General features: G+C 37.3%; 1 protein-coding gene across 3 annotated transcripts in view; it reads right to left on the reverse strand.

Annotated features, from left to right (window-relative positions):
- Positions 1-14,873, reverse strand: part of SLIT3 (slit guidance ligand 3) — a 547,006-nt gene that overhangs the window by 87,133 nt on the left and 445,000 nt on the right. For all 3 annotated transcript variants that reach the window (XM_075102153.1, XM_075102154.1, XM_075102155.1), the window contains 4 exons: positions 12,561-12,629; positions 11,343-11,414; positions 11,079-11,150; positions 4,316-4,387 (listed from right to left, as the gene is read on the reverse strand). In XM_075102153.1, the coding sequence (XP_074958254.1) occupies positions 4,316-4,387; positions 11,079-11,150; positions 11,343-11,414; positions 12,561-12,629 (285 nt within the window). The remainder of the gene's footprint in view (positions 1-4,315; positions 4,388-11,078; positions 11,151-11,342; positions 11,415-12,560; positions 12,630-14,873) is intronic.

Raw genomic sequence — 14,873 nt, forward strand, 5'->3', positions numbered from 1 at the left:
GAGCAACATCACCAGACATATTGCTTTCATCAAATTTATCATGTTGGGGTTTTTTATTTAAGTCTTTGGCCTTCGTAAGCATATTCTAACAGTAAATTGTGTAATTTAGTTTGGGTCTGATGACTCATGTTAACGTCTCCTCACCAGATGAAACATACACGTGGAGGATACCCCTGGTGTCTGCTATGTTTTTTTATGGCTTTGAAAACACATTTGCTGGTTAACCCATCACTTGAGTTAGGTCATATAGTTGCATTCACATAGTGTAATCATAATGCACAGAACTTTTTCATTACTCATGGAGAGCTAACCAAAAGAAAACAAACCCTTTTACCTTAAATTTAGGTGCTGCCTTGACTCATTTACACTATTTTTTCTCTTAAAGAAAGTGTCTTTTCAGGCAATCATTCAATTAAAAAGCCCAGACTTCAGAGGAATCAGTTTAAAAACAACTAATTTTTGAAAGTGTGAAGAAATACATATTAGAATTCTGAATTTATTTTGCTGAAAGTAAATGTAAGGCTTTATCTGTACAACACCTGAATTGCCATGGGAAGAAAATGAACTAATAAAAATTAGCGTAGGGAAGAGATACTAAAGAAACCAATTCAAGATGAGTTTTAGACTTTACTATTTCTGCATGTTATAAACTATTTTTAAAATGGTATTTTAAACTCAAGCTTCTTTCAAATAAAACCATACCAGACAGGATATTAAGATAGAAACCTCAGTAAATTTGTTGATACATTTCTATTGGAGTGACTAATGAACCCACCGTGACCTAGACAGATTCATAATGAGAGTTCATAGGTTCAAACCCTGTCTAGGACTCATTCATCAAAATTAAATGTGTACTGCAGCACAGTATTAAAAAATATCCATCCATTCCTTCTGTAAATCCACTGCTTACAATGAGGAAAAAAAAAAACGACTGGGTTGACTTTTTGACCCTGTAACTGTGATCAACTGGCTCACTTGTCCAAGGTCAAACAAAATGCATCAGTGAAAGCTGGACTGAGAAATTAAGTTGAATGTTGAGCAACTGCCACATATAAAATGGGAGTGGGAGGACAATGGAAAGCTACTTACTGTGTTAATTAATCTTTATAAACTACATTAAAAATAAAGGTGTTCCCTAGACACTAGAAAGGATTACCAATAACAACATTCTTCTACAACTGCAGACATTATCACATGTATCTTTCTGTTCTTTTGTTTGTGGTTTTGGGTTTTTTTTCCTTCATTTTTAGGAACTTTAGTGAATTATTTTATTTTCATTCATGAGTTCTAATGTACTCTCTCTGTTTCTTTGCCCATTATAGCAAAATATTTCCAGAAGGTAAAAATACCTTGTGCTGTACTGAAATACCAACACCAGAATTTTTAAAATGTTGTGCAGGTATTTCTGTTCAGGTGCTTTTATTTTTTTTTTTTTAAGCAACTTCAAATAAAGTCAATTAAAATAACTCTAGCCATGACAGTGTGAAGAAACAGAGTGGGGACAGTTTTTTTTACAGGTAACTAACATAAATTTTAGTAAAGATGAGATGATTCAACAGGATTAGGAATCTGAGCTGTTTATCGAAAATATGTCTGACAAATACCTGCTGTACACAGCATCCATTACCAAGAGTTTCTTCGCGGAGTCCCTGGAGTGCTGAGAGGTCAGTTAATGCATAGGCAGTATTTGGGAGGCTGGATTAGTTACAGCGTTGTGTATTTCAGTGAATGGTGAGGACAGCAAATGCAGTAACTGACCTAACTGCGAAGGCCTCAGTTCTACCCCAACAGATTTTGGGTTCTTTTAAAGTATTAATATATGTGATCCTTCAGTACAGTAGTGCTGTAATGTTTTTACCATTGCCCTGGACTAAACAAGTTAGTAGAGTCATGGCTTAAACAGATGATGATATGATTCACGTAAATAAAGTAATAAAGAGTAAACAAGACCAGTGTGTGTATACCTTATACAAACCTTCGTCTGTCTTTAGTGAGGTGTATCAGCTACATCATTTGTTATAATAGTTACATTACAACAATATGATGTTTACAATGTAAAGGAAATCTGGTCAACATTTTCTTGTAGGCTTTAAATAGCTATGGAAAAAGTGATTGAAGTATCCAGATCTCGGTTTTGTTCTTCCAATTACAAACCAATTTAAAGCTACTACAAAAGACTGACTAAAATCAATAATTTTGTCTATGCTACACAAATATTTCTTTGCAATTCTAAAGGTTAATTTGACACCCTCCCTCTTCCCCCCACCCCCAAACTGTACTGATGCACAAGGCCCAGGCAGATCATCCTGCTCTGCACCTTGGAGGTCAGCTTTCTCCAGCCATAATACCTACCCTATTCTTAGTCACACAGCTTGTAAATTTAACATAAAATTTTGTTCTCCCATGCATTTTAAGTTTGATGAGTAGCAATCCCTTGTATAATTTTCAAAATTATTCCAGGTGCATGCTTTCTCCTTGAAGACGTATGTATCAGGGAGAGCTCCAAATGAATTTATTTTCAATTATGCATGACTTTGAATAAGCACAGCTTTTTCTGCCACGTGAAGAGCAAAATCATTGTGGTTGCTAAAAGTTTCAGAATCCTCTTTAAGACATGGGAGCGCACAATTGCACTGCAAAATTCAGTTGTTCAGCTGTGCAAATTACACCCCAGATAGGTCTTATTTATTTTATGGATCCGATTTATTACTGTTCATTTGAGCTTTGTGTATTTTACATTTCTGGCAGCACATACATCTAAACAGATAGACTGCAGTGATTGTATTGGGCCAAAGGGGTTTTTATCACTCCCTAAGGTGAACAGTTTACCCAGGAAAATTGTATCTGCACTTCATTTAAAGTAAGCCCTGAGGAAAATCCAAACAAATAGGGTATGATATGTTTATCTTCTGAGTTCTAAAAATACCCTCAGAAGCCAGATTCCCAGTATGGAAGGTGTCACTTTGCTTCCAAAAGGAGATACAGGGCTTCAGCTCAGTCAGACTTTCATTCCCAAACAACGTATAAAATGACTTGACTACACTGGAAGCATGATGAAGAAATAGATTTTGTGAAAAATGAATATTTTCTCTGACTGCGTTAGTAAGGTGTAAGGTTGAAACAGAGAAGGTTACTTTGAAGTTGAAACTGCTTAAGTTGCTCACATATGATTTCTGTCCCTATCAATCTGAGAGACTTTAGTTTTTGTTGTCTAGAGAGAAACTAAGACAGAAAACTGCTAAACAGGAAAAAAGAGTCCGAGGACATATCTGCTGTCCAGAAAATACGTAAATATGAACCGAACCTTGTGTTCAGGTAAGTGTTCTGGAGGACATGTTTAAGGTTGCAAAGAGAGAAACAGAGATATAAAACCTTTGTTAAATGCACACATATCTGTTTGTACGTCTCGACATGTATACACCAACATCAAATTGCGTGTGTGAGGGCAGCATCAGAGCAGAAAATATCCATATCAACTTGTGAAACTAGTGACTTCACAAAATGACCAAGACACACCCAACCCTCTGATTACTTGAGGACAGCATTCAAGACACATGCTACACAAAATTAATTTTTCTTTACATCTATAGTCTAATAATGTGTGGTATCACACATTATCTCAGTGAAAAAAACATATACTGTTCACTCTTTTGGCACCAATTGTTACATTTCAGGCTTATTGTAACAATTGCAGCTATTTGCCTTTACAGTTCTTTCATCAACTGAACTGCATTTAAAAATATCCTGGACCTCCACCAATACAATAGTAATTTCCTGAAATATCTGAAACTTCTAATAATTTTTGCAAATTTTGGAATGAAGTATTAATGCTGTGAAATGGCCAATTTCCACATGACTAAATATATATGTCTGAAGTAGTGATTCATCAACAAGTTAATATACTGACAACATTTCAGTATGCAAAACATATGACACTCATTAAGCACAGAATTCACATTTGCTTAATATTTGCTCTTTGTGGGAGGTTTCCTGCTTCGCTCTCAGACCATAACACACTCTGCACTTCACACAGACAATGCTGAAAGAAAGCCTTAAACACAAAGTTCACAGACGAGGAAACTGTCACATTTGCTCATTTGGTTTTCCTTAAGAAAATATTTTGGTAACTAATAAGAACAGGTTCTAGCATTTTTTATTTCCTTTGAACAGATGCACTATGAATATCCAGAGCAGAATACAAAAAGTGAGCAGGAAAAATAGAAAAGTTATACATCCTTAAATTTCTAATAATATGTACTGTTTTATAAATCTGAAACCATCAGTCAAACAGACGAACCCAAGCAGAAGTACTTACAGATGGGACAGGGATACAAGGTCGTTGAAAGATCCTTCAGGAACACTGGAGATATCATTTCCATGGAGCGTCCTAGAAGAAGGGAGAAGCAGGAAGGTATCAAACCACAGTATTTTATCTGTGCCCCACAAGTGAAGGAACTGTTGCTTAAGAAGGGTATTTAATTTTGTTTCTCTGAGAGTTTCTATGAGCTTTACAACTCATGAGCTTCTGTGCTTTATTACTTCTATTTCTAGATGTTGACATTTAAAATAATGATACAGTCGGAATTGTTGGTGACTAATGTATTAAATTAAAAAGGTGACATACTATTTTTGCTGTTAAAAGTATATTGATGACAAGCAGACCCTCACATACAGACCTGTATGCTTTCATAGAACCCCATTAGCTGGAAACACAGGAAAAAAAAAGAAGAGGGAAAATAGGAACTGTGAAAGTTAAATGAAATATTGACTTCAGAGAGATCCATCCTAGGAGAGAGCAACGGTCCATGAGGCAAATATATCCACACTTTCACATTCTAGTTTCCCATTCTTACAGTGGGAAACACCCCTTTCTGTGGTATTTAAAAATCCGTTTGACAAATACATTTATGCTACCAGAAAAAATACTTGAAATTAGTTGTCTTAGGGCGTTATTCACCCTGCACAAAGAAACTAACATTTTTCTAGCAGGGTTTTCAGGATCCTTGCAAAAGTGTTCTCCACTATTTCCAGGATAACTTAAGCAGCCACTTTATCTCTTTTCTAAGAAATGTAGTCGTGTGTGTGTTACATAGGCAAGCATAAATGGAAAGATTTTTCTTGCAGCTTGTGGAGCACAATACTTGTATTCAAAGTTGCACACACAAGAGCAAAAATAATTATTTGGGATTACTTGTGGTTTTCATTGCAACTGCAACTGAAGACCCTGCTACAAAGTCGGGTATCAGCACTAGAGGTTGTGACAGACAAATAGAGAGGAAGAGCACTTCTTGCAGCACCAAGGCTACGATCAGACAGGAAAACATGTGTCAACAAATGTGTGGAAGAGCACAGGATGCTGGGGGTGACAATTGCATAAAAACTGTCCAGAAAATGCACCAGAGAAGACACATAGTCATGTAAGATTTTACTTTATGAATAAATAAAACCAGCTATTCAGCTGCTGCCTCACTAGGTAATTAGCTGACAAAGAATAGCATGAAGAAAAATATTTAAAGTTTATTCTAACTTCTCTAGTTTGCATGTTGCTGAATACCAGCTTGCTACTTCACATAGTAATAGACAGCAAAAACTAGTAAGGAGTCAACAGGAGTTGCTCTGCTGGATTGCACTAGCTGTTTCTTTAAAAAAGTTGCTAGAAAACTTGCAAAGGAAAAGGACATCAATATTATAAATTATATTTTCTTTTGCACTTCTCCCCTGAGCTAGTTCAGTTCTAACTAACTGCTCTATTGTTTATATCCTCTTTCCCAGGTCCTGGAATTACTGTCAGTGCTCCAGATGTGGCAGAGGAAGGTGGAAAACAGAACCCTACTGCGTGTCAGTATGGTAGCAGCTCTTTCCTTTGAGTCATTTATTTTCTAATTTACCTGGTGATTTGTGGAACACAGCAATCACATCTTATTTTTTATTTTCCTGACCATATAGATGCCTGAAATGGTGCACATCTGGCCACACGGAAATACACAACAGCCCCAGATGAAAATAAAAGCGTCTCTTTTGCATCCTTTCTTCCCTTTCTCAATGCTAACAACACTAGAAGCTTCACCATGATCTACATGATACGTTATAACTCTTATGAATTCTACCTTCACACACTGCCTTACACCAGCATACACACAGCAGGGGAGGCCAAACTTGCCAGGGGAAGATACACCTTGTCCTGTCTCCTGTGAGCCTGGGCCCTGCCATGGGGCTGTGAACTATGTGAGCATAAGAAATGTTACCACGATCACGTTTCACAGCTACTCACTGCAGCTGCAGTTTCTATCTTATTGTACTGCAGTTTTTCTACAGAGCATGAAACCACAAACACTACAGCAGACATATCCTGCTGGCATCTCTCTCAAGTTCTTGACACCAGTATACCAAAAACTTCCCCTTCTAACATCCTGATCCTGAAATTTTCTTTTAAGCATATCTATTAATAATAACATTTGGCATATATAAGGATGGATCTCCAAGCAACTAATCCGAAAAGGAACAGGAAGGATATGAGCTCCCACACAGTAACTCCAGATAAAGCACACCGACCAACTCCAGATAAAGCACAGAATGAGCAACCGACTGAGACATATCCCACAGCTATTAAATAAGGAGTATTTTTGTTGGTATAAGGACGCAAGATGAGGTCTGGTCAACAACTCGTCATCAAAATGTTTCTTCCTTCCATATTTAAATGGCATATTTAAATAAGCAGAAACTCCTCATGAGCTTATAGTCTGATCTTTTAAACTACTTAAAGATGTGCTCTTTGAATAGACAGCAGAACTTGTATTTATATTCAGGTCATATCAGCTGTGTTTATTCTGTGAATGGGTGCATTTTCTTTCCTAGATGTCTAGGAAACTTTTTCCAAGAGAAACTGAAGCATGACAAAGCCATTTATATGTAAGAAGGTAATTGATCAAAAATACAAAACCATTTAGAATGAATGGCTTGACTACCTATCTCAAACACTGAGGTTTGTTTCATGGATGCAAACGCCTGCATTTTAATGAAAAAATCACGTCAGCAACTTCATCACCCATGCAGCTAAAATTAAATGATAAATTTTAAAAAACTTAAACCCCACAATAATAAATAGTTGCTAGGGAATTCAACAATGCAATAATTTTTTTTTCCTCTTGGATCAACAGCAGGAACATATTTTTATACCAAAAATCCTTACAAGCAAATAATCAAATAAAAAGTTAAACATTTGGACAGTTAAAGCACACACATTGATGTCTGTGTTCTCCTTCAAAAGCACAACTTCTAGATATTCTCTTGTCTAAATATTGCTAAACAGCAGGAGAATAATTTAAGGTGATTGTGATCTTTTCTCAGGGCAGAGTAAAAAAATACTTGAATTCTTCAAATAAAAACTTTCTTCTACATGTAATCTCACTAACTTATTGTTTTGTCTTCAGGTAAGAAAACAAACTAAACATATCCTTTTTGGTTGTTTTTTTTTGTTTTGTTTTATTAACTGTTCCTAAATTCTGCCTCCTAGCCCATACAATGTACATGTACAATGAACCCCGAAGGATGCCAAACCCTGCAAGAACCAACACAACTCAGATGTCTGAGGAAGTGGGAAGCCACAGTGTCACTGCTTAATGCTCGTAACAACAGCGCCTTTTACAGATTTACTCAATAAGTACAAGTAGTCATTCTGCGATGCAAAAAAAGAAGAAACAAAGCCAAATAGTATTTCTGTTAAGTCAGTTCAGTGCAGCATCCAACAATGAAAGTATATTGCAAAAATGGTTTTCAAGGTTGTGCCTGAAGAATATTTGTGGTAGCTTTATCATCACACATATTGCTATGTTTGTGTTAGATTTAAACCGCAGTAAATATCCATCAGTCTTCAGTAAAACTAGAACATCTCATGTTAGTAGAATATTCTGTAGCTCATTTTGTAATTTTTTTCCATAAATATAACATGGAAAATTGTGTAGTGATCTGAGAAAATATTTTTATTTCTGTTCTTTTCCCCTTAATTAGATCAGGACAAAATATTAGAAGGTTCCACATTGTAACACAAGAAAAATAATCCTTAAAATAATCAGTTCAGGTCAACCAGAAGTTTCTAATATTTATAATTACTTTGTCTCCACCTCAGCTTTTTAAATCTGCTTACATTTAGCTTCTAAAAAGACGAGCTTTGGACAAAAAACCCAAAACACAAACCCACAATTTTCACTGCAATAGTTTTGGTGCAAAAATCTACTGATACCGACTTTTGCTTATTCAAAAAAATTCTTATGACTCTATGTTGAAATTGCTCCCCAGCAGACTTTGGCTGCCATTATGGATAAGCCATGTGAAGATTGAAGATGAAAGGCCTGATTGTGTAAACACTGATATATATTCAGGCTTAAACCTAAACACGTTGACTCTGCGGTCAGTCTCAGCTGCACTTGTGCTGAAAAGTGTCTGAGAGAGAGGACAGAACCAGATATCTGTCAAAGATCAACTTTGTCATACATTTATGATTATTCTGATTTTCAAATACATATTTACTTTATTTACTACAGAGAGGCAAAAAGTAAAGAAAACATAAGGAATCTGGAAGACAGAAGCCTGTATGAGAAGGGTCTGCTGCCTTCAAAGGCATGCACAGCCAAAGGTAATGAGATCTCTATATTCTTTTTATTTAAAAAAAATGTGGAAATTGTTTTGCTGATGTTTTCTGTTTTAAATTCCCCTAAGAATATGGGTAATCTATAACTGACGATAACAGATTGCACACTGTCTCTTGGAAACCATTTTGTCTCTGGAGAATTGATTTTTAATAACAACATAGATGACATGTGGCAAACGTTGTAGCTGATACCAGAGTTTTGTGGGCCATAATAAATCAAATCAATCTGGAGGCTTCCAAATGCACGGAGCAGAGGCAGTGGTTCCCATTTAGGCTTTGTTACACTCCTGCGGCTCTGTGCAAGACAGGGAGGGCTTCTCCCTTGAAGGAGGAAGTTATGTCTTCATTTTGATTAGCAGATCATTTAAAAAAGCCAAAAGATAAAAATTGTTATTAAAATATTTGCCTTTGTTTCTGTCCATATGTGCCCTGCAAGAACAGAAGTGAAAAGACAAATTGCAGCTATTGGAAGGAATGAGGCATGGTATATCTACATTGTAATTCAGGGTAGAGAGTCCCAAACTAGCTTTAATCAAGCTAGCTTGCATACCAGAAGCAGGCCAGAAGACTGCTCCATATGGAATAATTTATTTGGCCATGAAACAGAATATATTCATCTGTGGCTGAATTTCAGGACTCATGTAACAGCTCAAATGTGACCATCCTGGTGTGCTAGAAATAAGAGTCCCAAGCCAAACTTAAAACAACAAATCCAAATCACGTATCTTTCTTGCTTTTAATAATGAAAACTGGGAATCTAAAGCTGTCTTGTAAGTTAGGAGGTTGAAACCTAGATATCTATTTTACCACTCAAACCACAATGAAAGAGCTTGGCCGAACAGCACTGCCTTACTGCTTCCACAGTTGCAGTACTGCCCATGTTGACACCTGAATTCCATACTTAAGGAATCAGTGCACAGCAACCATGGCTCTTTAAATTTACAGAAATGCCTGCATGTGAATGACATCTAACTTTAAAAAAAAGTAGAAAATACTAATTTGAAGTTTTGAAGCAGTCAGGACACATTCTCCACTTCTATGTTCTGACCTTTCAGTGTTCAAAGCTCTCTCCTTCAGCACACTGAATGATCTCATTACAGATGAGCCATTTAATTTATTGGCTTTCAGTTTACTGTGCAAGTAAAGATCATAGAATCGTTAAGGTTGGAAAAGACCTCTAGGATCATCTAGTTCAACCGCCAACCCAACACCACCAGGCCTCCTAAACCATGCCCTGAAGTGCCATGTTTACACATTTTTTTGAACGCCTCCAGGGGTGGTGACTCCACCACCTCTCTGGACAGCCTGTTCCAGTGCCTGACCACTCTTTCAGTAAATAAATTTTTCCTAATATCCAATCTAAAACTCCCCTGATGCAGCTGGAGGCCATTTCCTCTCCTCTTAGTGATGACCCACTTGTGTTGCTGGGCAGTGGGGAGGAAGGTGGCTTCTCCACCTGGTCCTGACAGCTGCACACAGGGTCACGTGTCCACACAAACAACTGAGCAAACCCAACTCAGGGCTTGTTTCTGATGGGGCAGATGGGGCGTGAAAGACAGTAAATACGAGACCGAAGCAGGAGTCAGTCTAGCAGATGCCTAAGAAAAGCTGGGGGTGCTGCGTGCTGCAAGGAACAGGCCCACAGTCCACACTCCAAGATGATATAAAGAAGGTGACTTTCAGAAGAGATTGTAAGCAAACTGTTCAATCTAGAAGGCTGCTGAAAGCAGATATACTGGAAAGAAGGAGTGCAGAAAAGGATCTCCAAATAAAGAAACCACATGTGGCTGTCTCTGAGTGTGCCACCAATCAAGATGAGGTGAAATTTCATTCACAGCTTAAAGACATTTGAGACTGGCATCTCAGCATTACTGGCGCCCAGTCACTGGCTTGACTTACTCATTGTGGTGACTTCTAACTTACTTCCCTTCAGATTACATTCTTTTATGTAAAAACTTGCCTGCAGAAATCTAAATTAATAGACAATATTCTAAAAATGCACACGTTTTCAGCAAAGACACCCTTGCCGAAGCATCCAATGGAAACTTAAACTCTAAAATATGATCAGTTTTTTACAGACAAAGAGAAAAGTCCTTTCCTGTGGGGCACCCAAATGTTGTTTAAGTGGAAGAGACAGACTCTATGCAGTCTCTTGGAGGTCTATTTTCATGATAGTTCTTGCCCCTGAACTGTCAGAGAAAAGTCATTCATCTGGCAAATATGTAATTGCTTCTTTTCAAAGTTTAGCATTCACCTGCTCTAGTCATTACCGGACATATTGCACCTAAGTATAAGTACATTGAAGCTAATTGTGTGAAAATATTTATGACTACTGAATCAAGTGAAAGCCATCTGCTCATTAAAAACCTCCCTGCCATCAACAGCATTCTAATAAGCTGCAACTCAGCTACATAGAAGAAGTGGTACTTACAGCACTCGAAGAGACCTGAGCCCATTGAATGCGTGGACTGGAATGCACCGAAGTCGATTGTAACTCAAGATGCTAGGAAAATGAGAGAACGGAGTTACAACAGTGTATTGTCTTTGATTATTTCACTACTAATTCAACCACAAAGAAACGTGGAAAGACGCATGCTTATGTAACAAGATATTTACTATTTACAAGATATTTACTAATTATTCAATGGTGTCTGAAAAGCAATTAAAACTGTTATTGAAACTTTGGACTACTTACAGTGTTGATAACTGAGTCATGTTGCTGAAGGTGTAATTAGCCAATACGCTTATGCTGTTGTTGCTCAAATCACTGAAGAAACACACAGACAAAATATCATCTATATGCATTAATTGAGAAATAATTATTTTTTAAAGATTACATAATATCTACATAGCAAAATGCTTGAAGCAATTGAAAAGTCACATATTATCAATTGATATAATATTTTCTAACCATTCTAAAAATTTCTAACAATTCAATCTTGAATAAGCTCTAACAGCAAAGCACATCAGATTCCCCTAAAAAGCTTCAGACTCAGAAATATTAAGGCATATTTCCAGCGTATAACATTTTTTAAAAAATAATAATCATTGAATACAAGCAAAATTTCTGAAGAATTAATAGATGAAACAAGTGTGGGTGAACATTTACTGTACCAGTTGGCTTTGCAATTTATTACAGGCATACCATTTCCATATGGTCTCCACATTGACAGCTACTAGAACAAAATTTCATTTTTCATTTTAAAAAAGTCTTTTAGGCTCAAATAGAACATTCTTTTTTGCTGTTGCTTTCCCTTGAAAAACAAAATTAGAGATGTTTCCAAATAAAACACTCTTTTAAAACAGAGGATTCCAGTTTTTCCCTCCATGTTGTTTTTGTCTGAGGTTGTTCTGCCTGTTTGACTTGAGTATCTACAGCTGATTCAAACAGCATATGAAAATTTCTGAGAAACAGTTCAGCCAAGAATTTAATTCCCATGTATTTCAGGGAGCAATTTACTAAAAAAAGTCTAGTTGATTCTCTATCTGTATGACTGTTCATAGCAGAAACAGCTATGCAAATTTTCATTGCCTTAGCATTATAAATACTGCCTCACCTAGAACAAATTAATGCCGTCTCCTCTGTTATGACCTTTACAGTTTTGCACAGATAAATCTGCCAAGTGAAGCTATAGCAGCCTGCAAGAGAGCTTAGTCCTCTTGCAGAGGCTGGAAGCTCCTACAGAGGAAGTGTCTCTGGTGCTCTCAGTCACCTCACTCTTTCTCCACTCTTTATGAACACTTATTGGCAGCAGCAGCCACTGTGAAATTCTTTCCAAATTCAAATTACAGAAGGTTGTGAGGTTTTGTGGTTTTTTTCCCCCCCCAAATACCGATTATTTATGTTCTACCTACAACATAGTGCAGAAAGAGTCATGTAATTTTCTTGACATTGAAACCAAGTGTTCCTTACATCAGTGTCAGGTGTCTGAAGGTGGAGAGCCCCTTTGGCACAGCAGTCAGATGGTTTCCTTCCAGGTATCTGAAAAAAGTCAGATTTGACAATTATGCAAACATGTTAACAAGAACTCCTGTTACTCAATCTGCACCATGAATGAAGAAAATACAAAGCCAGTCACTAAGGAAACTATCTTTTATTCATTGCTTTGAAACAATAACAGTTTTTCCTTATAAGTGAATTATCTGACATACAAAGCATGACAGTAGCTTTTTTTTTTTTTTTTAAGACTTGGAATCAAATAAAGGATCTCTGGCCTACAGCAAACAGAAATGACCATTTGGTTCTTCTATGACAGCAACTAAAGAAGGGGAGAAAAATTGTATGGCTTCTGCCCTGGACTTAAGTTACCCTTAACAAGTTTCTATGAGAATGCTGAGTGCACTGTTAGGAAGATTTTTGTCATGTGCATGTAAGTTCCTTGTACAGCCAGAACTGGAAGAGGAGATGCACTCCCAGGTCTCTGTGTTGCAAAAAGTCTCGCTTAGTCCAGTGTGAACAGAAACATCCATCAGTTTGATGCCACATCCATTACAGCAATTCCTACTATGGCATATGCACCTTCCTCACCTTTCCTTTTTAATGTATGCTGGTACATGAGGAAAACTCAGTACAAACTCAAGACCAAAGACAAAGCTCTCTTTGAATACATGCTCCTCCAAGCACTAAATGTATTTAATAAAATAGCTTGTATTTCCAGAGTAGAAGTTGTTTCAGACACCACTGCATGCATCTCTATTTGGACACCTGCACGGTAGGGCTAACGCCTTTTGGGATAATCCCATGTCCTCATTTTCCTGGAACATAGTGCCTGTATTTTGCAGTTTTTCTGCACTGAAGAAACATGAACATTCAGCAACCAAGGGAAAAACCCTGAACAAATATAATACTTTCCAAAAGTTCACCCAGAAGAGAACATGGGAACTCAAGACTCCGCAGCTGACCTGTGGTACCAATGGGATGTGGGGCTTTTACTATTTATTTCAAAATAATAGAGACAGAGCTGGATTTGTTTTCCTGAACCTTGGCTTTTGGGTGAAACTGCATTTCTGGAAGATACCAAGGTAGTAAGGCTCCAATGGAAATTGACCGCTGCGGTGCCATGACACTGTCAAGGTCATCCTCCAGACATCTGCCAGAAGCCATATCTACCTGGGAAACAAATCCAACCTTCTCAGAAAGTACTTTGTAGGATGAAGGCATTTCTCCCCTCACAGGTGAGGATAAAAAATGAAACGATATTTCCCTTCCTTACAAGATACTTCGGGGGATTTTCCTATGGCAGACATGGGGCAATGCAATTGATGTGGTATGTTCTGAAAGATAACCAAGCATAGCCAGGAAATGCAGTCCACAGACACGAGAACACTTAATGTGCTGCCTCTACTGATGAAAATATAATCATGTTAAGAATTTTAATCCCAAACACACAATTTTCTTTTCTTTGGCAACAGACCTCCTTATTCTGCTTTTACAATAATAATAGATTATTATGGTGCTATATGTTCCCTCTCTACATTAACTGTAACAACGTAGAGATATTTGTGTAAACTAAATCCAGGAAGAATTTCCCGCAAATTTTATTTTTACATAATTTAAAAATAAAATCTATAAACAACACTAACACAATTTCTTACATAATACATTGTATAACTGTCACATTTTATCCTCCCACCCCCTTTTCTATTTCAGCATAATGCTCTCTCACCATTTTCTGCTGCTTCAGCTCTTTTCAGCCAAACTACTCCCGCTAAACTACCCCAGCCTCATGGTTATCCATTGTGCCTGTGCACAAGATCCCATGAAGGCAGAGTTACCTCAGAGTGCGTGGTGGAGCTGACCCAGCTCCTGCTAGGCTTAGGCTGGACAAGTGGGACTACAAGCTTCTGAAGTTTTAACCAAAAGCAAAATCCTTCCCTAATGGAAAAAACCCTATTGAACAAACTAATCTCTCCATTCACAAAGATCACAAGCATTGAGTGACAGTGTTGCACAGTAAATAGTTAGCCCTTGCAAAGCAGTGACAGCTGCTCTGCTGACGCAGATTATCACAAACCAGAGTATGGGTTAGTTATGCCACATTTACACCTCCCATGGATATTCATATTCAGCAAGTGTAAAGTCACTTGCTTCATTTTGACTAAACTTGGTATAAGTTATTTTGAAAACTGAGTTCCTTGGTGAATTCACATCATAAATTGTTACACAGAAGATCCTCAGAATTCAGCCACATATGTTACTATTTAAACAGGACAAGTCACGTCTCAT

Source organism: Phalacrocorax aristotelis, chromosome 8 (assembly GCF_949628215.1).
Source record: "Phalacrocorax aristotelis chromosome 8, bGulAri2.1, whole genome shotgun sequence".
In the NCBI taxonomy this organism is placed as follows: Eukaryota; Metazoa; Chordata; class Aves; order Suliformes; family Phalacrocoracidae; genus Phalacrocorax; species Phalacrocorax aristotelis.